Source organism: Odontesthes bonariensis, chromosome 22 (genome assembly GCF_027942865.1).
Source record: "Odontesthes bonariensis isolate fOdoBon6 chromosome 22, fOdoBon6.hap1, whole genome shotgun sequence".
NCBI lineage: Eukaryota > Metazoa > Chordata > Actinopteri > Atheriniformes > Atherinopsidae > Odontesthes > Odontesthes bonariensis.
Genome location: NC_134527.1, coordinates 24,795,572 through 24,823,404, shown reverse-complemented (window position 1 = coordinate 24,823,404; position 27,833 = coordinate 24,795,572). Strand labels below are relative to the sequence as shown.

The 27,833-nt window shown below is 39.5% G+C and overlaps 1 protein-coding gene across 8 annotated transcripts in view; it reads left to right on the top strand.

Moving 5' to 3' along the window:
- The window catches only part of LOC142373170 (disabled homolog 2-interacting protein-like), a 179,708-nt gene that overhangs the window by 85,736 nt on the left and 66,139 nt on the right, over positions 1-27,833 (top strand). For all 8 annotated transcript variants that reach the window (XM_075456280.1, XM_075456279.1, XM_075456281.1 and 5 more), the window contains one exon: positions 11,252-11,370. In XM_075456280.1, coding sequence (XP_075312395.1) covers positions 11,252-11,370 — 119 coding nt within the window. The remainder of the gene's footprint in view (positions 1-11,251; positions 11,371-27,833) is intronic.

Genomic DNA, 27,833 nt, shown 5'->3' with positions numbered 1-27,833 from the left:
CAAAAGCCCATAGCGAAGTAAGCGTAATAATATTTATGTAGGAGGAAAATACTTCATGAACTGAAACAGTTCAATTTAACTTAGGATGTTACAATTCACACATAGAATTATCTCAACTAGCTGATTTTGAGTTTGCAAAACTCATGAGTTCATGTATAGAAAAGCAGAACAGTCATTTGCTTCATTTCGAATAGTTACAGTAAACTGTACGTGAGTGTGAGCATGTGTGTGTCTGCTCTTTTTCCTTCATTCTGACAATGTTTCTGATTGGAATATTTTTTCTTACAGAAATATGTGAAGAGAATCATTGTTTTACTTTACAAACATGAATTTAAGGGCGCATGTAAAATGAAATATATAAAAAAGGTAAAGAGGAACTGAAAGCTTGTAGGAGACTAAAAGGGTTAGAAGGAAGGGCTGATTATTGATTACCTGTGTCTTAAGCAGCTCCTTGTACTCTCCATGGGATACAGGGTTGGAGGAGCACTGCTGCAGTCATCCTGTCTGAGTCACATGACTACTTAACTCACATCCTGGGGCTCGATCATGAGTTGTAGTGACTTCTTTGAAAAAAGGCAAATCTTTTCAGAATATATTTGAACATGTCCTGCACTTTTCCTTATACTGACCCCGTCTGGTCTTTGGTGGTATCACATCAAAGGTTCCACCTTAACATTTTTAACTTTTGTTAGATTTGTGGGTAGCATTTGCCTCCCATTTTGATGGGTTTCCGCTTGAATCAAAGAAGAAGCACAAGGCGGTTTGACCAACAATGGCATTAAAAGATCAGGGTTACATTAGAAAAATTCCAATAGATTCCATATGTAGATGAATGATTTGTGTGAAATGAATGGATTGGATACTAACATGCAGATTAACATGGCATGTTGAAATGCATTCTTCTTCCTCGTTGCAGTGACAAACCTCTTCACACTTTTCTTCCTGATGTGGTGACATCTGAAGCACTCCTTCAAGGCCTTGAGCTAAATCCTTCAAACTGTTTTTCAGAGACTGGGCTCAATATCTTCAGTCATACACACACCATTAATGGCATGCACACATACAGTAAACTCCCATTCGTACATTCACCAGCTCTGCTCAAAAACAAATTTCTCATGGGCAATGATGAAAACTATCTTTGCCAATCCTAATTTTAAACAACAGATTCAGAAATTAAATCAGAAGTCTGTTAAAATTTAGTAGTTTCTCTTATCCAATGTGTGTTTAAATAGCAGACAAACAGACCTTATCTGAGTCTGTCATGTCCACGTCCCACTGATTGCTCTTGCTTACTGGATTGATTCTCCTTTGTGAATTCTCTTCTGATCCAATCTCAGCTTTACTCCACTCTCCCTACCTTCCATCCTCTGTCAGATAATAGCAAATGCTTTAATTGGACTGGTATAAACCCTTGTTCTCATCAGGTTGTGCAAGAGGACAAGAGAGATTGTTATGGAAGCAGGAAACACCCTGATTCTGATTCTATCAGTCCCCATTAAGGGAGCTTGGAATTGCCAAGCCAAGGGAATAGAATTAACTTATGCAAGTATTCGCTTTAATTTAAAAAACAAACAAACAAAAAACAATCTGAGTGATAAAACTGAGCTTAACTCTTAGTGCTGATTTAATGGAGTTGGACAGGCTTAGATTACAATCAAGTATGCAAGTCTTCTATGCACTGGCATGCATACAGGCTTGTAAAGATGTAACACAGTTGGAATGTAAACAAGGTGGTATAGTAAATATTGATACATTCTTTCTGTTGCCATCAAATTCTCTTCGGAGCGAAAACAATAAGCCAGGACAGAAGGGTCGTTGAGAACCAGGCGCTCCTAAAAATCAAGTGTGCATGCCCAATCAGATTGTTCCATTATCTCCTCTGTCTTTTTTGTCAGCTATAGAAATATGGAATGAATGAACATTTCTCCAAGATCCATGCTTACTGATGTGGCACTGTAATGTCTCCCGATACTCATATGTTGTCTTGTGTGTTTGTAAAATAAAAAGGGACAAACAATATAGGAAAACAAGCTATATTTAAGAAGACCAAAGTCATAGTTGTGATGCCAGAAATTAATACATTTCATCAACACCAAAAGGTTTTATCTAATTGTACTGGCTAAGAAAATATATTCTGTGTGTACATTTACTTCACGATTGTTCTTAACTATAAACTTTAAGTACACATATTTTACTGGAGTCACTGACTTTATGCTACTGTCCACTTCTGCCTCACTAGATCTCAGATAAAGCTGTGTTACTTCTTAATTCATTGCATTTTCTGACAGCAACAGAGCTCATTCCAAGGTCATCTTTCACTAAAACACAGAAAAGCCACCACATACACACAATATGCAGTTTCTGTTGCCTCATTTAGATTTTTTATAGTCTTATTTGCATTGTAGATGTGTGATAAAAAGCTGGACAGCTGTGTTGGCTCTGTGTACATGTGCATACCGCCAACACACACAAACAATTTTAAAGTTAGAACAAAATTTGTGCATAAAATAGTCAAAATGTGGGAACAGACTGTATCTCAGGCAAGCATTTCACCTATTATCATGATACATAATACATAAACATGGCCTTGAAATGTCTACATTTCTACAAAGTGATGGGCTCACAGTGCAGCTTCAGGGGGTAGTAACATCCCACATGAAACTAAAAGTGAAATGCTTTTATTGTAGAAACGCTGCTACTTGAATAGATGAATGACATACATTTTGCTGATATTTTTGATGATCACTTCAGATTTTTTTTTATGAACCCAACAATCTATAGATTAAAACAAATTAAGCCATGATTAAAAAAAATACAAACTATCTGAAACCGAGATGAAGGTTCAACTCTCATCTTGACAATGACAATAAGCAGTTTATCTCTCACAATCAGTCTTCTGACTTTGTGAGAATCTGCTGTAGGCTGGAAATCTTTCTACTCCATATTTTCTAAAGTTTCAGCTGACTTTAGAAGCAACCAACTGTTGCACTGTTGCCAATTTTTGCCAAAATAAATCATTTTTAGTTGTGAGTTGATTATGAATCTTAAAAAATAAGAATCACAAATTATGCATTGTGTAAAACTCTTCACTAATTTAATAGAATAAAATAGAAAATAGAAAAATACTTCATTCATCCCCCAATGGGAGAAATTCAAATTAGTCAAGTAGTTCAAAAATATTGTAAATATTTACAATTATTGAAAATGAACAACAGCAACAATAATGATAAGACTAATAAAAATACTACTGCTACTAATAATAATAATAATAAATGACTAAATCAATCAATCAATCAATTTGAGAAGTACTCAGCGGTCACTGTTAAAAAGCCTTATGGCTTTGGGAACAAAGGACCTCCTGAACCTCTCAGTCCTGCAGCGCAGAGAGATGAGCCTCTCACTGCAGCTGCTCCTCTGTCCTGCCAGGATTCTGTGGAGAGGATGTTTATTGTTCTCCAAAACAGAATATAATTTCCTCATCTGTTGCTCTACCACAGCACTGAGAGGGTCTAGCGTTCTGCCTACAACAGAACCAGCCTTTTTTACCAGTTTGTCCTGGTGCCTACAGTTTTTGTTAGTAGTGCAACTTCCCCAGCAGACAACAGCATAGAACAGTGCACCCTTGGCCTTTTCACTTCACAGGTGTGCCTTGTCAGGGTTTATTTGTGGAATTTCTTGTCTTCTTAATGGAGTTGGGAGCGCCTGTTGTGTTGTGCAGAAGTCAGCTCGTTCACTCCGGTTAGGAGGTCCATCATACTCAAAGTCGTCAAAATCTGATAAATATCTTGCCATGTTGCACAAAACTAGCAGTAGCAAACTCTGTGTGAAGTTAACTGACTGTCACAGAGCACAGAATAAATAAGCCGTGCTGCAGCGTCACGCGGCGATGTCGTCATCCCAGTAGACGCGTGTGTAGAAAGCCCCGACAAGCCCCCCCGATAGCCCCCAATAACAACAACATGGCAGCTATGAACTAACAGTGCAATAGTACACATTCTCATCGAGAGAATGCCAAGAGTGTGCAAAGCAGTAATCAAAGCAAAGGGTGGCTATTTTTAAGAATCTAAAGATATTTCCCACTTTTTTGTTTACTACATAATTCCATACCATGGATCTCACTCCAGGCCAAAGCCTGGAGTGAGATCTGTGGAGCATGTCTGAAAATGCTGGAGAAATTCTAATTTAATTTTTTTTTGTTTGTAACTTCTGTGAACATACCAACTGTCATTCATTGTTATCCTTGTCCTGTCCCGTGTTATCCCTTACAAACAAGTTAAAGGCATTTTGTACAACTATATTCCTGCTATGACTCCATGAAGCACTGCATCACATGTTTATAGCATATTAAGATGTGCACTGTTAGTAGCACTTTACTTGAAATTGCATATTTTTAGAATGTGGTCTTAGTAAAGGAGTTTCATGCTTTTTACCACCACTGGAGACTATGTGACTTTTTTTTTTTTTTTTAAATCTCATGACAAAAATTACCTGGCGTATGACTTGTCATTTGAGTAACTTTGCTTTAAAGAAATGACTTACAGACTAGATGAGAGACAATAGTTTTGTATAATAGCATGTTTTCATGCTATTTCATGCTATACTGGGGCATGAAATAGATGTGTTGTACACTCTAGAAACATCTGCTAAGACAAAAGAATGACCAGACTACACACCACAGGGAGGTTAATTATAATAAAGTTAATTCCACTTTATTTGGCCTTTTTTTTCACTTCTCTCTGCAGCTGTTCCCTTGCTCTGCTGAGCCCTTCTCTGACGGTGACCTTGTCACTTGTCACCAGTTTGCTGTACTTTTCTCCTCACTTTCCCTCTCATTTAATTTGAATCTTTTGTTTCTTCTATCAACTCACATTATGCTCCAATTTTTTTCCATTTAAACTCCTCCCTCAGGTGATCCACTCCTATCAGCCCCTTGCTGTCATGTTATCAGTATTTTGACAGTTCTCACCTTTATCTCTGTCCTCTGTCTCTCCGTGTCGCCCCATTTCTTTCAGCTATGTCATATGAGGAGGTACTGGAGGTGAATTAAAAGCTAGAAATTTAAAAACCATCTCCTGATTGTGATTTAATTGAAATATTACATACGCATTACTCTTTCCAATTGTTATTTGGAAAAGAGACTGTTCCTACCTGCTGAACTTTTAGAGGCTGAGTGAATTAGAAAGCCCTCTTTATAATTTTGTACACCTCTCCACATGCACGACAGGGTGAACGAGAGGACAAGGCATACAGAAAAGGCAGAAACTAATCTTTTTGCCCCATTCATCCATTAAGGGAGAATAAGAATTTAAAATAAAACGAGCAGCACTAATCAATCCACTTCGCTGCAGGGAAAGGCTTCCATTCACTCCTGTGGATGCAAAAGAAAGAAACATTTTGATTTGTTAGCTGTGAATATGCCAACAGCAGCAAACAAGCTGACTCATCAGAGGCTACAGGAAAGAAACTTGGAATTGCTTTGGCGGAAATTGTGAATGATGATATGAGGAAATTTCGAGTTTTAGTGTTTGGGCATATGTGTGGGCGTGGTTCATTTTCCACTGTACTGCCTCCTTTTTGTATCAAAAAGCCTAAATCAGTTGCCTCTCTTCTGGAATGCTTGTGATGTTTTTTAAAGCGCTGATCTGTAGGTAGTGCTAAATCTAATCCTTCTACTCCAGTCTTAGTCCTATTTATCATTGTTGAGAGGGGCGTCACTGCTAATGCAACCACCTGCCTAACCCAAACCCACCTGCCCACACTAACACATATGTACATGGAATTAGTTATATATTCCTACAGCTAAGAAAAAGGAGTGAGTGTTCAAGCCATCTCTGCCATCCGTCATCATGGGCAATGTAAGATCGTTAGCTAACGAGTTGGATGAACTTCTAGCCTTGACAAGGACTCAGCAAGAATATCGGGAATGTAGCATTATGTGTTTTACTGAGACATGGCTGCAGGATTATATCCCCGACTCCAGCGTCTCTCTGCCGGGCTTCCTGACTGTACGAGCAGATCGAGATTTAAATAGTAGCAGGAAAAGGAAAGGGGGTGGATTGGCAGTGCTTGTCAACAACAGATGGTGTCACCCAGGACATGTTACTGTGAAGAGTCGACTCTGCAGTCCTGACATTGAACTATTGGCAGTAAGTTTTCGTCCATATTATTTGCCAAGAGAGTTCACCAGTGTTGTTTTGGTGGCTGTTTACATTCCACCCTCAGCTGTTGCCGACACTGCATGTGATGTCATCAGTTCCGTTGTTGCTCAGATACAGACACAACACCCCAATTCTTTTGTGGCAATATCTGGTGATTTTAATCATGCCTCACTCTCTGCTACACTGCCAACTTTTCAACAGTTTGTCAGCTGCTCTACCAGAGAAAACGAGACATTGGATTTGTTTTACACAAATGTCAAGGATTCATACATTTCCAAATCAAGACCTCCCCTGGGTAAATCAGATCACAACCTTGTTTTTCTCTGTTCAGCATATAAACCCCTTGTCCAGAGACTACCTGTCACAAAAAGGACTGTTAGAAAGTGGTCACAAGAAGCTGAAGAAGCCTTACAGGGTTGTTTTGATGCAACCGATTGGATTTCTCTTTGTAAGCCACATGGAGAGGACATTAATGCCATGACTGAGTGTGTGACTGACTATATAAACTTCTGTGTGGACAACACCATCCCCACCAGAACAGTGAGATGCTTCCCTAATAACAAACCCTGGATCACCAGTGAGCTAAAGGAACTATTGAACAAGAAAAAAAGAGCCTTTAGGGAGCGAGACAGGGAGTTACTGAGGAGTATACAGAAGCAGCTCAAAGTCAAGATCAGAGAGAGCAAGGAGGTGTATAGAAAGAAGCTTGAGAGTAAACTGCAGAGGAACAATATCAGAGATGTGTGGTCAGGAATGAAGAAGATCACAGGCCTCAAACAGAGGGAGGATAGGATGGATGGAAGTCTGGACAGAGCAAATGAGCTGAACACATTCTTCAACAGGTTCAGTTTAGGAACAAGCTCACCATCCTCCCCTCCTGTTCCCAGCCAAAGAGACATCCCACCCTCCTCTGACCCACAGATTTCCTGTAACATCTCCACCTCCACCTCAGTCATGGATTCTTCTGCTTCCACTAGTTTGTCTTCAACCCAATCAGGAGATGCTGCTGTCCGCTTTGCCTCCCCCTCCCACTTTTCTGTTTCTAGAAGTCAGGTGAAGAGGCAGTTGGAGAGACTGAACCGGAACAAGGCTGCAGGTCCAGATGGTTTCAGCCCCCGAGTCCTGAAGGCCTGTGCAGAGCAGCTCTGTGGGATTCTGCAACACCTTTTCAACCTTAGCTTGACCCAAGAGAAGGTACCACTGTTGTGGAAGACATCCTGTCTGGTTCCGGTACCAAAGAAAACTCATCCTTCAGACATCAATGACTACAGACCTGTTGCCCTGACATCCCACATCATGAAGGTCCTGGAGAGACTCCTGTTGACCCACCTGTGTAAGCAAACCAGCACATATCAGGACCCCCTGCAGTTTGCTTATCGCCATGGAGTTGGAGTTGAAGACGCTATCATACACCTGCTTCAACAAACCCACTGTCATCTGGACAAAGCAGGCAGCACTGTGAGGATCATGTTCTTTGATTTCTCCAGTGCATTTAACACAATCCAGCCTGATCTGCTTCGTCTGAAACTCCAGAAGACTCAGGTGGAGGCCTCAACAATCACCTGGATTAATGACTACCTGACAAACAGACCACAGTTTGTCAGACTGAAGAATTGTGTGTCTAACCAGGTGATCAGCAGCACAGGAGCACCACAGGGGACTGTACTCTCACCATTCCTTTTCACTCTGTACACTTCAGACTTCCAGTACAAGTCAGACTCCTGTCATCTACAGAAATATTCAGATGACTCTGCATTTGTCGGGTGTATTAGAGATGGACAAGAAGCTGAGTACAGAGAGCTGGTGGACCACTTTGTGACATGGTGTGGGAACAATCATCTCATCTTGAATGTTAACAAAACAAAGGAGATGATTGTAGATTTCAGGAGAAACAGGGTCAGATCAAACCCTGTTTCCATCATGGGAGAAGAAGTGGAGGTGGTTGAGGAATATAAATACCTTGGTGTTCATGTGGATAACAGACTGGACTGGAGACACAACAGTGAAGCCATCTACAAGAAAGGACAGAGCAGACTGTACTTCTTGAGGAAGCTAAGGTCCTTCAAGGTTTGCAACAAGATGTTGCAGATCTTCTACAAGTCTGTTGTTGAGAGCGTCATTTCCTCTTGCGTCATCTGTTGGGGCAGCAGGATCAGAACCAGGGACCTGAAAAGACTCAACAACCTGATAAGGAAGGCTGGTTCTGTTCTGGGGACGACTGTGGAACCTCTGGAGACAATAATGCAAAGAAGGATTTTGCATAAAATCAAGAGAATTATGGACAACCCTGAACATCCTCTCCATGAGACTGTTATCAGAAAACAGAGTCTCTTCAGTCAAAGGCTTCTTCAGTTTGGATGCAAAACGGACCGCTACAGGAAATCATTCCTGCCCACAGCCATCAGCATCTATAATAACTCCTTGATTTAATTGAGCTACATCAACATTTAATTTCCCTCTGGGATAAATAAAGTATTTTTGAATTAAATTTTGAATTGAATTGAATTAACACTAATGAGTTCGTTGGTGACAGCAGAGGTAATTTTTGCTGCCCACACGTTGACTCATATAAAATTTGTCAGATTAGGCTAATTTAACTTTATTTCTGAGTATGAACTAATAACTATTGTGGATGTTATACAATGATTGAGCACTGGACTTCTTTTAGATATCTACAGTCACAGGTTACCATCTTATCAACGTGTGTGTGTGTGTTTGTGTTATTATGTGTGCTGTAATACATTGAGTAATAATTTTAAATCTTAATTATATATGTTGTTTCCCTAGGTTGTATCCACTGTGTCCACCTAGGGAGTGGATACAGTGATGAAATGTTTGGAGTTAGGGTTAGGAAAGGCACTAATAGGGCACTTCCACTTACATCAGATCTCACAACAAGCTTGTTTCCGTCTGAGATAACAGAATAGACTGATGCTCCCAAAACCTCTTCTCCTTAATTTTCTTGGTTACCAGAGAGTCAGTTACTGCTCATGCTATTGGTTACCTGAAAAGTAGCGATGGTGGCGACACCAGCATCTTTTTGAAAAGCTTAAAGATTTTCAACTCAAAGCATCTGGAGCAGCTGCTTGGTTCAGCATTTTTTTCTCTGTCTGCAGTGATGTGGACGCAAGCATCTAGTGTGGTTAACAGAGGCGTTGCTGAGCAGGCCTATGCAGGCCATTAAACTGCAGAATCCTGTCGGTTTTAATGGCAGGCTGCCCGAGTTTCAGCCAGTTTCGACCTTGTCCCTGTACAGAGATTTTTTATTTCATAATATTATGTATCAGAGATGATGACATTTCCAAATTCTTTGCAGTTTTAGGCTAATAAACATGAGTCTTCAACTATATTTGTCCATACAGTCTTTCACAGAGGAGAGAATTCCCCCTGTTTACATCTGAAAGGCTCTCTCTCTCTGGGATAGTCTTTGTTTATTCCATCATTATACTGTCCTTTTATGTTTTATCCTTAGCTGTCAGATGCTTCGTCAGGTATTTACTGTATAAAAACATGAAACATTGAATTATTGAACATTCATGAAATGTTAATGTCTGACTAACCTGGTATCTTACATTTCCCACAACATACTTCTTTAGCTGGACCTTCCTGGCCTGCTAAATTTCCACATCTTTTAAATTCCACGTCCAAAGTCCCAGTTAGTAATGCATGTTTTATTTTGGATGCTGTGCTTCTTTTTCACTGACTTTTTTTGTCTTGTTTTCCACATGCAGTAGTTTTCGGCAGCTATCGACAGACCCTCCATTTCCTTTGAACATTGGATTACAGGAGAGGAAAATGCATCAACATCATCCTTAAAAATTCAATGATTCTACTGTGAATCCTGACTTAAAAACTCCTACTTAAAATTACGAAGTCATAAAGAATCACCACACTTCAAGTGTGCACATAGTGATGATGAATACTCCATTTACTGGCATGAACTTAGAGTTGGTAGACAGACATGAGCAGGTCTTTTGTTCTTAGGCCAGAGAGCTTCCTGATGACAGGTGTTGTTCATCGAGATGCTGAGGCTGCTCTGTGATCAGTTGCCAAGCTGTGTGGAAGTCTCTCTCTAATTATCCATATTCCATTTAAGTCTGGGTAGACCTATTCAGACTATATGTGGTAATTATTATACAAGTGTGTTAATGGCCTGAATGGGATGTAGGGGGGGTCTTTTTGTTCTGCCATTTTTCTGTCGCTGCCATGTGAAACGTTTGAAAATGGCAGAAGGTTAAAGCACTAAAGGTAATGTATGTCTCTGACATCACGCACGTCCTGAAAGTGTCAGTCTGTTCAGGCTTCTGTATTAAACAGCGGCTTTGTTTGATTGTATCATAGGGCTACACCTGAGACGAAGCTCTCACTCATTCCTTTAGCTCGTTGTTCTGTATACCGATGTGCTGATCAAGTTCTGTTCCCTTTGGGTAGCGCTCCTAAACATGCTCTTATATTCAGAGTCTTTCATTTTTGCTCCCTTCTTTTTTTACTTCTTCCTTGTAGGTTTTTGTCTCCTGAAACATAAAGCACCTTACACTTCTGCACCACTCATCTCATTTGTTTGTAGTCTCTCGCTCACAATGTCAGCCAATAGTTGCCATGGAGACAGTGGGGTGCTTGGGGGAGTATGATTGCAGATGTTAGACTAAGTATACACGCTAACTCAGACGAAGAAGAAAGAGAAAACTTATATGGGCTATATTCTCTAAACAATTTGTCACAATTGACATAACATGTGGTACATTAATATTTACCAGCTTTTTATGTCTGTTCTCTTTGATAATCTCTTTTTTATTTATTTTAGTTAAGAGCCTGTCAGGCTGTTTTAGACGTTGCTGTTTGTTTGATGTCTCTTTCTATTCAGAAATACTCTGTATCTGACCTCATTCTGGCTCTGATATGATATATTATCATTTATTAGCCTTTAGCTATCCAAGACATTCGGCCTCTCTGAATTCCAGATATAGAGCGTACATGTTAACATTGATATTTCCTATCTTGCTGCGAAGTTCAGCTTTTATGAACTGACATTTCTGAGACTTGTCTGACAAACTGGCCTTGACACTGTTTTATTGACTGTCTCTTTCCATCAGGGTTTTCTAAGTCGACGGTTGAAGGGCTCCATAAAACGCACCAAGAGTCAACCCAAACTGGACCGCAACTCCAGCTTCAGACACATCCTCCCCGGTTTCAGAAGTGTTGACAATGACAGGTAAGAAATTGTTGATCGAGCTGATGCTGGAGCATGTTTTGCCACAGACCTGTTTGAGTACCTCCTTGCAACATGTACACTTTTATCCTATTTAGACTTGGTACAACATTTTCGAGTCACGACGGCTCATGACGGCTGAGGGTCTTGAATGGTTTTGATTTCATATTTGAGAGCTATCAATCCAATCAAAGAAACAAAACATTCTCTAAGCAATCATTGAGCAAGTATTTTCGGAAAAGAGATCTCGCATCCCAAAATAGACACAAAAGGGTTCAGTTAAACCCATGTCACTGAGCACATCATCACATCAGTCACAAGAACCTCGAATAACAAGAACTGCAATAAAAAAACAAAAGATGAAGACATTAGTGTGTGAAAACACTTCCTTCAACAGTGGATGAAACAACCTAAAACAAAGTGCGACAATACATGAAGCACCAAACAGTCATGAATGTAAACTGTTAAGAAAGCCAAAAAGCTTGGAAGAGATGGGAGCTTATAACTTGAATCGCCAACATTCAGCCATGTATGTCAAGTGAAAGCACATAGCCTCATTCTGATGCTAAATTAGTCCCACTCCTTGGAGCTGGTCATAAAGCTGTGTTAAGTCACAGGCTTTTGTTCTTTTGTTTTTGACTAAAGGCTAAAAAAAGGATACAGATGCAACTTCCGACTAACTTGTGTTTTGGTGTGTTCTGATAAACCTAAAGAGATACACTGATATTGTACAGCATATTTTCAGCCCTTTTCACCATGATGCCACACATACACCATTCCTGGTCATCTCTGGCCACAGAGTCTTCACTGTACAGATCTACAGTATGTTAAATCCTCTGCCAGCTACCAAGTAATAGTCTATTGCTTCTGGCTGTGAAAACTGCCAGTTCATACTAACTTCTGCTAATTTCCTCAGGTGTTCAGTTTCTTGGCAAACACTTGCCACCCCCGCCTGTATAACAAGCTCAATTAGGATTCCAGTCCAGGCAATGCTTCCCCGTGACCACACTTCCTGTTTATTCTGGGTTTTTGATGGTCTCTTTCAATGCATGCGCTACTAACAGTCATCACTCCCAGCAACTATCTCTGTTTCTGTTTTTGGTTATACGCAAAAGTGCCCATCTGTGAGGTTTAATTACAGAAGGTGCTGCATTTCAGGAGATGCTCTGTGGCTTTCCATTTCAAAACTTGGAGCTGAGTTATCGCCTCGCTTCATACTTTTAATAAGGCATCACAAGGGAATACCAGCAATTGTTTAGTTTGGAACTTGGTGAACTGTTCCTTTGGTTCTTCAGACAAAATGAGCTCAAGTCCTCTTCTTTGTCCCGGTGTCTTTTCTCATTCTCTTCTTCACCTCTGATTGTTTTGTATAGCATCTGTGTTTGTAATCTTACTACCTTTTTATCCATTTTCAGACTCATCACCCTCCCGTTTCACCCTTCACCTGCAGGGCCTCTTTTTCCTTATTTTTCAAACAGTTAGTAAGGCTTCCTAATTTATCAGCATTTATGTTTCACTGATTAAGCACCCAGAGAAGAAGGCAAATATTGGGGAGGAAATTGTAATTTCTCTAGCTGTCATATTATACCTGGTCTAACACAGAAATGCACACAAATATACACACCTCAACTACAAATGAACAAATATATAATGATGGGTGTCCTTACAAATATTTGCATGTAGTAGAAGGAAAGAAAAATGCCATGAAGCTGCTTAGACTAGAAAATGTTACGAGGCACAAGCATGTCCAAGATTTTGTGTTGAATCTATAGCGATGCAGATTACAGACTGATTTGCTGTGAGAGGAGCCTGTGATGCTCGCTGTCAGCCTGGGAGCAGCTTCCCCACAGGGCAGAAAACACTGCATAAGATGATAGACCTGAGAACTGGTAACAGGGAGCTGATGAGACACAGGAGAGATGGAGGAATGAAGGAGGGAGAACCATACTTTGAGAACTCCCTTGTGTGCAGAAGTACATCTTTAAATTTGAGGGATAATTTTTAGCGTATTTAGAGAGAGCAGAAATACAGAGCTTCGTGTAAACACACACAAATACACTTTCACTCTGTATTCACAGTGATGAGATTGTCAGGCCTGGTAGCCTGAGGGAGTCTAAGGAGCAGGACCTGCAGAAAGGGAGCAGCTGGACTTTTGCAATGAAAAATTCATTTCCTAATCAGAGGCCGAACAAGCACAACACTTGTTTCTGTAGCAAAGCACAAACACTGCAGCAGGTGGGCACACACAAATAATTTACATACAGAAACTAATTGTTTCATTTTATTAATTTTAGATGACATGTTCCAACATTTTCACCCATCTGTAAGCTAAAATCATGCAGGTTTTCAGATCTAATGTGTCATCGGGAGGTAGAAACTTAGTGCTTAATTTACAATCTAGCTTTTACTGTAAGAGTAAGTTATTGGGGGGGGGGTAAAAAAGATAATAATTGTACAAGCTTCACTTTTAAAAAGTCATGCTGATAAACAGTCACACATTGAGGAAGCAGTTTCAGTTGCCATTGGGGTTGGAGCATTCTTTCTGATCTCAACAGATCACTTTTTGGTATTTACTTGAAAATACAAAATTTGTTCAGTTGTTTTCATGTTATAGTAATACTTAATTAGTCATACTCAGGTAGTATAATTGAATCACAGGTGTGCATTTATTGTGAACTAGTTAACAACTGAAAAGTTACTGAAGACATAGTCTGAATTTGTAGGGAAAACAGTGATAGACAAATTATGATGATTGTACTGTACTGTTCAGGCTTGCAACTTGTTCAAACTATAGATTAACCCTGTAAATGCCCACTGTCACTCATGTTTTTAGCATTCTCTACATTATCAAGGCTTCCAAAAGGTCACATGCCTATTTTTCACTTACGTTTTGCATTATGTGAAATTGTCACTAATTCCATATTGCAAAGCTATTAAATGTTCTAAACTTCTTAGAAGATGGAGATGGGAGGAAGTAGGAACTGGTGGATGGAAGTGTTATGACACAGACCCCCATGCAAGAGAGCCAAGTTTGAGACGTAATGTCAAATAACTTTTCATTTTGGTTACGGTTTGGCAAAAAAAATACATGCTTAGGCTTAATCATTAATAGATATATGGTTTAAATCATGTGATGTGAACGCTTCATAAAAAAACCACAAGGAAATTAAAACGTTAACGTTCCACAATTTATGTGCTTTCTATTGAGACACAACTACTTTTTTGGCATTTGGATATTTAGTTTAGTTTATACAGTTGCATAAAGAAATCACTAAGATTGGGCAAATGATGGTTTTGGTGCTTTTTATGCACTGACCTGATCACACTTTGTGTCTCTTGTTGTTCGCTGTTGCTTTCATCAGCTCGTATGTCAAAGATCATCTGACCCTTTCCACTGTAGCGTCTGCAATCCCGTTTGACCTGCACCGACTTTTGCTTGACTGGTGATGAATATCAAAGTGCTTGCATTGTGTGGGCATTCAGATTTTTTAGCAACATGCCTCAGATGGCCAGCAGTATTGAAATAAGGCAGAAGCGATCTTCAGAAGCGATAAACTTTTGCAGTTTGCACTTGAAAACGTTTGAAAATAAATGCTTCTTGAATAAAAATAAATTAGGACAGCAGTACTTGTCTTCACCTGTGTAGGAGCAGATCTATGTATTGTGTTTGTATTATACATCTGGATGCTTTCAAGACGATGCACATGATGGTGTCACACTACTTCAGTGATTGTCATTTGGCAAAAACATACATAATTCTTGTGAAAATACAGCTATTAATAAATAAAGAAATGTATTCAGCACCTTTGTTTAACTTTAAGTTGAAAACAAAGGATATTCAAGTTCATGGTGTCTCACCTTTTGTTCACGCTGATGCTTTTGTTCTCATTTTTTCACACTAGATATTACTTGTCATTGACATACAGGGTAATTTATTCACTGTTTGAGTTGATAATTGCATAAACCACAGTGTTTGTTTGTTCGTTGGATAATGACTGACACTGAGAGAACTGTGCCTAAATTGGGTTAAAAAAATCTCTCCCTCTGTTATGAACTCACATACACATATACTCCAGGAACTATAGTGGCTCTCTGCAGCCTCAAAAATCATTTTTGACACGTTTGACAGTACCAGCCCCCCTTCTCGTATTTTATCCCTTTACTAAGTGATGGGAATAGTTGTCTTTGTGGATATTGTGGCCTAAGCAGGGGGTAAATGGTATTCACTGTGATTCATTGTGATTATGTGTTTATTATTCTGTGTCTGTAATTGTAGGAAAATCCTTTTCAGTGTGTGTTCTGGGAGAAGCAGTTCTCAGCACTGTGGCATAGATGACTCATGCTCCTTCTGTAACAGTAGCCTTATTTGTCGACACTTTGACTTCTCCTGACAATATTCAGAGATGAAGTTGCTGAACTGATTTATGACATCCTCATCTCCTCCTATTTCAGTCCAGTGCATCTGTTGCTTATGCCTTTACTTTTGTTTGTGCCTCTGCTTTAAATCTAGACATAGTATTATACTATATGTAGAAATATTTCAAAGAGCCTCTCAAACCAATTGAGTATATAGATGCAGGGTTGATTGACCTGTACAGTGACACTAAATTATGAATCACGCTCAAATTAAGATGATTTTACGGTATGTGTCTGTATGATAGTCTAAGGCTGTCCAACAGCTATCTTGCTGCTATAACTGTAATACTCTGAACATCATGTACATCAAGTAAGCAATGAAATCTCCGAATTTTTTGATTCTTCATATTTAAGAACATTATTATTGAACCATGTCTGTTTGTCCACAAAATATTTCATAATGGCAAACAACTCCCCATCTTTACGACTGAAAGTAGGAAATAGCTTTCTCTCTAGGATGTTCTTTTATCTTAAATATTATTATTTATTGTTATGCTGCTCTCCAGCTGCCAATTCACCTAATCAAAATGAGATGCTCCTGCAAGTGTTTGTTTTACACAACTTGTCTCGCCTTTTATTAACCCTTTTGCAACATCACTGAGACTTTGCCAGCTTCAAATTCTTAAAGGAGCATATACTCTAGGTTTTTTCCCCCATCACCCCTTTCATAGAAAGATTTCTCAGTTTCAGCACTTGATATGTTATTTTTGTTCAGCTTTCTGTAACCCACTTATAGTAGATAAACTGAATAGCTAGCTTCGGTAAGAGCTCAATTACCATAGACCTGAATAGCCCAACAATGAACAACACCAACGCGAAGTAAATTGCAAAAGTAAACTCTTTTAGTGTGTACTGCAACAAAAGTTTACAACATTTATACATACAATGATATGAAAAATAATAAAGATAAGAAAATGGCGCCTTTGAAATAATGAGTTTTGTTTTTCTTAGTACCGTTTAGTTTGTGTTCCTGTCACACCCAGAGAAATGCAGGACACAGGAGCAGGTGATGTTATTCCGAAGCTTTATTTAGGAGGAACAAGGTTGTCCAAAAACTCTCCAAGAGAGAACAAAATGGACTATATAAGTTATCAATAAATATATATACTTCTCCCAAAATGAGAGAAGTATATCTATGAAAATTTATCAAAATAATAATCACTCCACTACGGAGGAAAAAATAAAGACTATTAAACTTTGAACTTTAAACTGAAAATCACTCCTGCTGCGGAGGAAAACAAAGAACCTCTCCTGTAAAAATAGGAGGCACTAGAGTATGAAACCTTATTCAAAACAAAAGATCACTCCACTAGGAGGAAAAAGCAAAAACGCTATCAAACTTAAATTATGCTTTAACAAGATTAGCTTACAAAGGTTATCCAAAACAAAAACTCTCTTAGCGAGGAAATGGTCAAAACTATGGCTTGGTACATGGACTGGTTTTCGAAGGCAAGAGTGAAGCACGTTGGGGACAACAGACAAGACAAGACACACTGGCACAAGACAAGGGGAGCCGTCAACTCTTATACACACAGGGTTAACGGGGAACAGGTGGAATCACTCATGCGACAATCAGACTGGAACACAAGAGGAAGGGCAAATGACCTGAAACGAGAGGGGAGTTAATCTTTCAAAGTAAAACCGGAAGTGACGAGACATGACATGGAGACGAGACAAAAAACCCACTTGACCTCACCGCGGTGTGACAGTTCCTTGCTAATGTTCTTCTAATAGGGTGATTAGAGTCACGGGCCAACTATTTTGGGTGTGTAGCAACTCTGCCAACCAGGCTGGCCCAACCACCAATTGGAGTTAGTGATGAAGAGTCAATCCAGCTTCTTAAGTTCTTTGGGAGGCTTGCCATCTATGGTTCACAGAATGATCCTGAATCCCTCCATCCAGGGCTCTGAATCCTCTCCAACAGACTGGATTTTTCTATAGAGGCTGGACAGGACCTTTAAGTAAACAATCTAATTGTTGTACAACAATAACACTAAAGTATAATGATAATGTCATCTTTAACATTCTGGCCTTGCATTACACTAAGCTTAATAACTTCAAATCTAGAAATCAAGTGTCCTTTAAAGAATCATTGGGTAATAATTCAAAACAATAACATATCAGACATTATGATTTAAATCATGAGCAAAATATATTCATTCATCATGAGTTTCTGTAATAAGGATCATGAAATTAACCCCCTAACTCACAACTGAAAGAAGAAAATTCCTTCACATCATTCAATTCAAATCATTTTTATTTATATAGCGCCAAATACAACAAATGTCATATCAAGGCACTTAAAAAATAAAGTCCAATTCAAGCCAATTGGAATTCAATTAATTGTAATCATAATTATTTACAAAATAATCCAATTCATTCATATATAGCCAATTCAAAAACAATTTCCTAGCTGAAAAAACCAACAGATTGCACCGAAACATGTCTTCAGTCCAATCTCCCGTCCTGAGCATGCCTGAGGCGACTGTGGAAAGGAACGACTCCCTTTTAACAGGAAGAAACCTCTGGCAGAACCAGACTCAGGAAGGGTGGCCATCCGCCTTGACCAGCTGGGGTTTGAGAAGACAGAAAAGAGGGGGAAAAAACCACTGTAACACCATTCAAAGGATACCTGTTGGAACAGGGAAACACAAGTTAATGACCACAATAATGTCACATGTACATAATATCATTTGAGAAATTAAACGGGGGAAAAAGAAAGTAAAGTGAGGAAAGGTGTGACAGATGAGCTCCCTCAGCAGTCTAGGCCTATATCAGCTTAACTATGGGATGTATGGGAGCTTATTCCACAAGAAAGAGGCCTAATAACTGAAGGCTTTGCCTCCCATTCTACTTTTAGAAACTCGGGAACCTCAAGTAAACCTGCAGTTTGCGAGCGAAGTGCTCTGTTAGGAAAATATCTTATGAGATCTTTAAGAAATGATGGAGCTCGGTCATTAAGAGCTTTATATGTAAGGAGAAGAATCTTAAATTCTATTCTGAATTTAACAGGGAGCCAATGAAGAGAAGCTAAAACTGGAGAAATATGATCTCTCCTGTTAGTTCTCATCAGAACTCTGGCTGCAGCATTTTGGATCAGCTGAAGGCTTTTCAGAGAATATGTGGGACAGCCCAATAATAAAGAATTACAGTAGTCCAATCTTGAAGTAACAAATGCATGGACTAGTTTTTCTGCATCACTGAGACAAGATGTTTCTGATTTTAACAATATTACGAAGATGAAAGAAAGCAGTCCTAGAAACCTGTTTTATACGCGAGTCAAATGATAAATTCTGGTAAAAAATAACTCCAAGGTTCCTCACTGTAGTACGAGAAGCCAAGAAAATACCATCTAGAGTAACTATATAGCTAGACAATTTCTCCCTAGAGCCCTCAGGTCCAAAGATAACAACTTCAGTTTTGTCTGAATTTAGAAGCAGACATCCAGGTCTTTATGTCTTTAAGACATGCTTGTAGTCTGACCAACCTATTGGGTTCATCTGGTTTTATAGATAAGTACAGCTGAGTATCATCAGCATAGTAATGGAAATTTATGCCATGCCGTCTAATAATGTTACCCAATGGAAGCATGTATAAAGTGAAATTGAAAGAATTGGTCCAAGCACAGAACCCTGAGGAACTCCATGACTTACTCTCGTGTGTGAGGAAGATTCTTCATTTACAAGAACAAACTGAAATCTATCAGATTATAATTTGTATTACAAAATAATAAACTTATTACTCTCTTTAATCCAATATGAGCACATAAATCTCAAAACATTCACTTTAATAACACGTATTGACACAAATGGTTGACCAACATGTACAATGTGCTGCCTGCTGTCAAATGTACCAACATAAACGCAATGCTAATCAGCTAACAATTGTGCAGTGTACTATATTTAGTGCAGAGGCAAAGGTCTCGAATGTTCACAGAGGAACAAACTTAATGCAACAGTTCACTACAGTATATCTCCATATAGCTAACCCGTTCAGCATATGAGTAGCAGATGTCAAAAGTGCTGCAAATATCACTCTCACCGTTACGCTTCGTTCCAGTGCTGAGCGCCGTCGAGACTCTCAGCTCTCACAAGTAGAAAGACGAACCGTCTTTCTACTAGCCGCTTGAGCACAGTGCTAAACTGTAAACAAAAAACTAGTTGGAGCTAACTTCAACTTAAATGATTTGCGTCACTTTTACTACAATCAATATCTTACCACTTTTTTTTCAGTGGAGTACTGCCTTCAACTATCGCGGCCGGAGTCAAAAGGAAGTGGCCAATTATTGTTCATAGACTTGCCTCCTACCAGTGTTGGGAGTAACGGCGTTTAAGTATAATGGCGTTACTAACGGCGTTATTTTTCCAGTAACGTAGTAATCTAATTAATTACTTTCCCCATCGTTACAACGCCGTTATCGTTACTGAGAATATAGAGTGGCGCGTTACGGATGCCCTGCTCACGCTGTCTCACTGCACGCGCTAAACACACACAAGACAGCGGCGACGAGCCAGGGAAGTTCACAGGTAGCGTTCTCTAACTGGAATTACTGGCACTACTTCTCACCCATGGAGATAAAAGGCAAGAATGTGTATGTAACATGCACGCTATGCCCAGGGAAAAAAACTTTATCCACGTCTGCCTCAAGTAACTCAAATCTAATGAAGCACCTTACATCAACCCATGCGAATATGAAGCACTTGTTGCTTCTGCAGCTGCTAACCCAAACCCAAGCCCAAATGCAGCTAGCGTGAGCCCCAGCGAAGGAGACGGAGCCACTCGAAAACAAACAACACTCGATTTTTCAGGTCAGAATTTATTTATTAATTTATTTCTATGCATCATATGGCAGGCTGCAATCTATTGAGTTAAAAAATAAATACCGAATGTTCTAAATTACTGTATTTAGTGTTTTTATATCTTCTGTATAGGGAAATATTCACTGAGTCTGGTCCATTTTTATTTTTTATTTTTCCTTCAGCACAAGTTTCTTGTGTTTACTTTGAATGAATTCAATCAGTTAATATAAACATATTTGATGTTAAAGATGTTATAGAACATAACAGCGTTATAGAACACAAAAAATAACGCCACAGTTACTTTGCTGAGTAACTAATTACTTTTACAATGTGGTAACTGAGTTACTAACTCAATTACTTTTTGGGAGCAGTAACTAGTAACTATAACTAAATACTTTTTAAAAGTAACTTGACCAACACTGCCTCCTACACAATAGGTACGCTAATTGGATGCTAAAAGGCTACCTGCCTCTGGGTTAGATGCGGTGAACCTGAGTGCTGCCTTCAGATGCAGTTGGAAGGTGTTGCTTTCATGTGCAACTCAGAAAAAAACTGAAAATATACAGTATATATGAAACAACTAATAAAACAACGATTTCCTTCTCAGGTTAAACCAATGGTTTAGTCAACCAAATTGTACACCTGGGTTACATTTTATTTAAATATGATACGGAAGGTTTAGATAATAAATTGACCTAAGTTTTGTTTACATTTGTTTGTCGTGTTTAAGGGTGCGCATCATGAAAAAAAGTGTAGAGAATCACTATGGCATCCATAAGCGCGAATACTGTTTGAATGAATTCAGAGATTGTGTGATTGTTCCTTGCTTACTTCAACTTGCTTTGGATTGGATTTCATATGGAAGCACTTCGGAAAAAGAAGGAGGGAGAAAATGATGGAAAGAGTGGTGGAGGGAGAGACATCCATCTATAAATCCAATAAAGTGATGACATTTAGAGTTATTAAATTCTGTAAACATTCCCCAGGTGGTCTGACTGCAATATTTTGTTCTATTGCTCCTTATTTTTGTTTCTTATCTTTCTCCTTCTTCTATCCCCCTCATGTTTCACTTACTCACTTTCTGACATTCCCTTTTTGCTCTCCCAGCATCCACTGTCAATAAGCCCTCCATATATAGATATATATTTAAATGTGCCCCTCTTCTCTTGACCTTGTTGGTTTCTTAAACTTGGATGTCATTTGTCATTCTCCTCTTATTTGCTTTTCTCATGCTAATATGTTTGCAGTTGCAACTCACTTGTAGGTTTCTGCCACATTAAATCCAGTCTGCGGTTCATGGACTTTGTTCCTCTGCACCAACAGTCTTCTCATCGCCTTATTTCCTCTTCCTGTGTTCACATTTGTCATGATTTGCATGCTACAGCCCTGTTATCCTTCCTTGCCAACACTCATCCTCGCACTCCTCCTCTTTCGTATCATAAGAGAAGTGATCATTTTATATTATCAGCACTTTCTGGAGCCGTCTCATGTATTCATTAGCGACTACATGATCTTCTCAAATCTTGATTCAGTATTCACTGACAATTTTTAGCACTGCATGCACACACACACGCACACACAGTAAGGATAGATGGCTGGAAACTTTCCAGAGAAAGTAATGTATTTAGTGGTGACAACAAGCAGATGCCCGGTTACAGATTTTTTTGCTAATCTGGAGAAAAAAAAACGACAGCAGTGCTTTTAATTATGTTCGTCGCAGCAGCGTAATTAGACGGGGAAAGAACACATCTTTCTCCTTCCCTGGTTGGCATCTTGCCCCTCTCTCCATCTCATTTACAATACATCAGCATGATTTTGTGTAGAAGAAACAGAGCTCTCAGGGTAATAATGTGTTTGACAGAGCAGCTTTCACCAGCCACTGTGCATTATTAAGTTCTATACCATACAGACTAGAATGGATGAACCCATCAATACCTCACACACCCTAGGGCCTAATGCCTTCAATTTAGTGATGATTACAATATTATTTCTCTATTCTGATCAGCTCTAGTGCAATGCAATGTTTAACTGAATGTTTTTGATAATCCTGAGTCGTCATCTTTTCATAGATGGAGTGCAAAAAAGTGTTGTCCAGGGTTATAGCCCTCATGGGAACAATATGTATCTGTTAGGGTTGCAACAAGACTTTTGCCTGCAGAGGCATTTTAATGCCTTCTTGCCAAATTCACATCCCATAATAAAGAGTGGAATGGGTAAACATTGGTGTTGAGGAAAATGAAGTAAAAAAGCAGAGCAAAGCAGAAAATCTGAATTACATTTTTAATTACAAAACGTTTCACAGAAGAGTTTATGAGCACAAATAAAAACCTCCACAAAGCACCTCTCAAGCTCGCTGCAAGTTGCCACATGGCTAGGTCTGAAGGAGATGGAATATGCATGTGGCAGGAACACACACCTGCACATTATTAGCTTGTCGAAAGGAAAGGAAGCAAGGAAAATTCAGACAGAGAGCAGAGTTTCTGCAGATAGATGTCACCACATACTCTTCATGAGTCATACAATGTAATTAGAGATTACTTCTTAGAAATATCCTGCCTTTAATATTTACTTTGAAAAACAAAATCCAGCTGTCCTGGTTTTCATTTCTTGGCTCAGAAAATGTGCATCTTGTTATTAACTCTTTAAATGAGCAGAGTGTAAGATTTAGAATATCTTAGAGGTAGTCCAGTCCACGGTCCTGGGCCCCTAGTCCTTTCCCCCATCTGCCACAGCAAGGTTTTGCCAATAGTTAGTTAGGGTGCAGTGGTTACTGTTTCAAAACAGGCTCCCTGTGGTCAAACCACCCTCCTAGACCTGTTATCCACAATCCCAGTGGCCTGCTCTTAGGCCCCGAGGGACTTTGAAGTCAACGGCCGAGGCCTGGCATGGTGTCCCTGTGCTGTGATTTTTAGTTCCAGCCTTGCCCTTAAAAAAACAAACCTCAGTGCAGTGCGGCGGTTTTGCCCTTGCTGTCTGTTGCTCTGGGTCCTTGACTCTTCTCGCTACTGCTTCCTCCTCCAGTGGAGGCATGATGGGTTCAGAGTCAGAGAGCCACAGTGTTCCATTTTAAGTTTTAAAAATGATTCGACACAAATGATGAGGAGAGCTTTACCATCAAGGTCCATCAAAGTCATTAGTGAGGTGAATTTTACATTGAAAAATCAATCCCCACGCCAAGCTCTATTAGGAGATATCCTGCCATTGAGCACATTAGTTCACTCTCACAGTTGAGGGAATATGCCATATTTAAGGTTACTAATGTCATCTATGCTTTTTCTGCTATAAGATCTTTGGCTCTTTCTATGGGGAGGTATTCCACACTAATGAAAACACAGTTATGAATGTTTTAATGCATTTTTTCGAATAGATGCCTGTAAATAGTACACACAGGAACTTAAGATATGCATCTTTCATGCTGGAATGCACCAAATGTGTAAGATGTACATGAAGTAATAATTAGTCAGGCGTTAGTTTCGGGGCATTTCTCGGGAGCGTTTCTGTGTATTAACACTATGATCACTTTACAATCCTCATATTTTGTAACACAAATTATCCCCCGAAGCAATCCTAATGGTGTTGACACCTGCACAGCTGGTGGGGTTTTGTGGCTCTGTTGATGTTTAACCCTGCTGGGGTTTCTGTGAGCCTGGGTGAGCATGGCCAAGGGTCTTCTCTCTTTCATTCCCTCCCTGGGTAATGAGCTGTAATGGATAGGACTTTGAGCGTGAGGGGAATATAGAGGGGCCCATCAAAGCAACACCCTGCACATCCTTTAAAAAGACTGCTCAGTAGGCATGCAAACACTCATTTACTCATTAATTCAGCCCTCTTTTAAATCTAAGTTGGTAACATGGTTTTTAACATGTTCTTTTATTTATTTGAGAGGCAATATTACCAATAGCTTTATTGAGGCAATATTGTCTGCAGCTAAAAATAACAAATGCCTGATTCTCAGGAAACTTAAGTGCAGTAAAGTGAACAATGTATTTTGGTGGGTGATTTCTAAAGGGGGTCATCTGATAGTAGAAAGCTTCCTCATATCTATTATGCAAGAGTGAGTGCAAGAACAGTATTGAACATGGAAGTATATTTTTGGTCTGTTTGCAAAGTAGCCTGCAGCTTTAACTGAGATAATCCATGCACATATTCAAGAAAGATCAACAACTTGATACAGTGAGACTGATTTAAAACACATTCCTCTGAAAATGATCAGGCAACGGGGCTTAGTTCAAATGTATAGGCCAGCACTGACTAAGCATCACCAAGCTGGCTATCAATCCACATGTTCTTGTCATTTTGAACAAGTTGATCCATGGTACAAATGGTTTGCAATGCCTTGCAACTACACTCAGTGTGCTTCTATTTTGGGATCTGAATATTGACAGGTCAAATTTTCTGAAAGTTCTTTGTAGTTACATGAGAAGAGCTACTATTCTCAGGCAGATAGAACCAATCATCTCTTAAGAATATGACCAGTCACCTAATTTTGAGTAGATCCTCCTCGTGCTGCCAGAAGAGCTCTGACAGGTCAGAGCGTGGACATCACTAGCCTGATTAACATAGACTTTCAAATCTCTTCGAGATTCTGGTCTGACCAAGACCATAACGAATACGATTCGAAATGGCCTGGTCAACCCGCCTCCCTCAGGTTGCTACTGGTTGTGGCCAGAAAAGGCTGTGCCTAAGCTTAAGCCAATCACACCACTCTTTCCTCTCACGTATGATTTAGCTACCAGCGGGGCTAACTGGTAGATTAAACTCTTACCAAAGCCAGTAGGGAGCAAGGCGAAAACGTCTTTCCTGTCAAGAAATGATTCAAGGGCTGTTCTTTGCTCGATTTTTAACGAGAATCTCCCGTCGAACACTTTCATTACAGCATCTACAGCAGTGTCAAAAGCTTGACGCTGCTCCATGTTGATATTGAATGAAGCGCTTCCGTGTACAATCCATGGGTTGAGAGGCAGTTCAACCACGTCACTACCTTGAACACGCCTCTACCCTGGGCCGTTGGCGCTGCTCAAAGTTGATTGCTTCCCGACAAAGTGGGTGGAGTTCCCATTTTTTCGGGAACTCGAATCCACCTGAATGAGCAGTTTGCCTGAGTAAGTGTAGCAGAGCCGAAGGTGTTGCGTCACTGCGAGGGCGGAGCCTGGGTAGGACATCACACATTTAAAGTTGTCCTGGAGTGTTTGGTACTGGGATGTCAGGTATAGATCCTGTGAATTAAATTTGCTTCCCACAGATCCAATCCGATCCCATCGGATTTGCATCTGGAGAATTTGGCGGTCCCATAAACACCCCAGGCTCTTTGATGTGTTTTTCTACCCTGTCCAAAACAGTGTTCAGCCTGCTACTCTAGGGCAATGTTGCCATATGGGGTGGTTTTAAGTGGCAGGTCTCAAAGTAATAATAATGTGAATGCCAGGATGGATGATTTTCCAGCAGATTATTCCGTATTATACTGTTATAATTTTACCTGCTTTTAATGGTGTATATAGCAGTAGAGTGTGTGTGTGTTTTTATGATGCTGGAACAGTGCAATTATACTGCAATACTAGTGCAATACTTTCAAGTTACGCCAGTCTTATTTTCAAATTTCCACTGTTATTCCTTCACACTTCCTTTTTTGATACAGTTAACAGTTTCACATTAAAGTGTACAAAAATTTTTAACTCTTATGATTATGAAGATCCTGCTGTGCATTAGTATTCACTTATTACCATATCTCCCCTTGACTTTGCTGCATCAAGGTCAGACTGTATGCGTCCATTGTAAGGCTCAGACTGTGTGAACCATATTTCTATTAAGTAAAGATATTGACAGAAAGTGTAGAGAGTCAACACATTTTTCAACAATATTTTACCATCTCTGCAGATAGAAGAATAAGAGCACTGTTACTGTAAGGCCTGTTTTTTATTCTGTCAGACCTAAAGCCATATAGGCCAAATAGAACAGCAACTCAGCTCTGCTGGTGAAGTCTGACCAAGTTAAAGGGGAAGTTCCCCATTGAAAACATAACAACCTGTTTACATCTCTGCCTGCACATAGATCCACCTCTGAGTACGTACAGGTTATCACTGAAGTCAAAGGTACATCTCAGCTCACAGAACACTCCTTTCTTTAGTTTATATTTACAAAACAATAACTGCAAAGCAAAAGTCACAGTTTATTAGAATAACCTGTGCGTTCTGGTCTGTTGTAGCACTCGCTACGTGTAGAATTTTAAACGAAGAGACAGGCGTGATTGAGATGGCTCTAGATGGATCAGAGAACGCGTTTTTAAAAAAAATATATTTTTTGCTATCATTGAGAGCATGATTGTGTCTGGGTCACACACACTCATATAGACAGATGCCAACCTGGAGTGGTAGCCAGCTACTAGGAGCATGCTCAAGGACACCTCAGCTGACAGTTTCCCTAATTGAGTAGAAAGAGGGGGGATTGAACCACTAACCCTCTGGGTATTGGACAACTGACGCTGACCACTGAGCCATGGTAGACTTATGGCACTTCATGTGTTTTAATTTGGTTTTGGTGCTGGAGATAAAAAAAAAAGCACCTAATACAGCTGGACAAATATAGCAGATTTAGCTATTATCTTACTCAAAGTGTTAAAGTATTTGTTCACTATAGGTAATGCCAGATTTGAACAGCCAGATCTAAATTGGAGATTGTATGTTTCACTGATTCGCCATTTCATAGATCAATTTATGGATAATTTGAACATTATTTCACAATTAAGTCCTGATTGGGGGGGGCGGTGATTGAATTTTAATATCAGCTGTGGGAGCTAGTTTGTGTTTCAGTTGCAGCTGACTGAACTGATAAAAAGGGGCGGGGATTCCTGATTGGTTTGGGGTAGTCACTGGTAGCTTTAGGCTCATATAATTGTAATAGATTAACCAGAAAGGAGTTGACTTTTTAAATTTTAAACTGGTGGGATAATAGAGGGGAAATTTCTGTAAAATATGTTACTGGACAGGAGCCGATAGGCATTTTTAAGAGAAAGTAATGATGGAAGAATACTTCCTGATAAAACCCTCATTAAGCTCTGAAGAAGAAATAGAAGTTGATCTTCTAAAAGATGCAATTATAACCTTGCACTCATGTCTGTGTAGGAATGTCATTTAAATATTGAGCACTGAATGATTCTGTTGAATTGTTCAGTTTCTAAAGCAGAATGATTGTACAGCATACATTTTTAATATCTAAAAAACATTTAATTCAATGTGGTTTTTTTAGACATACAGG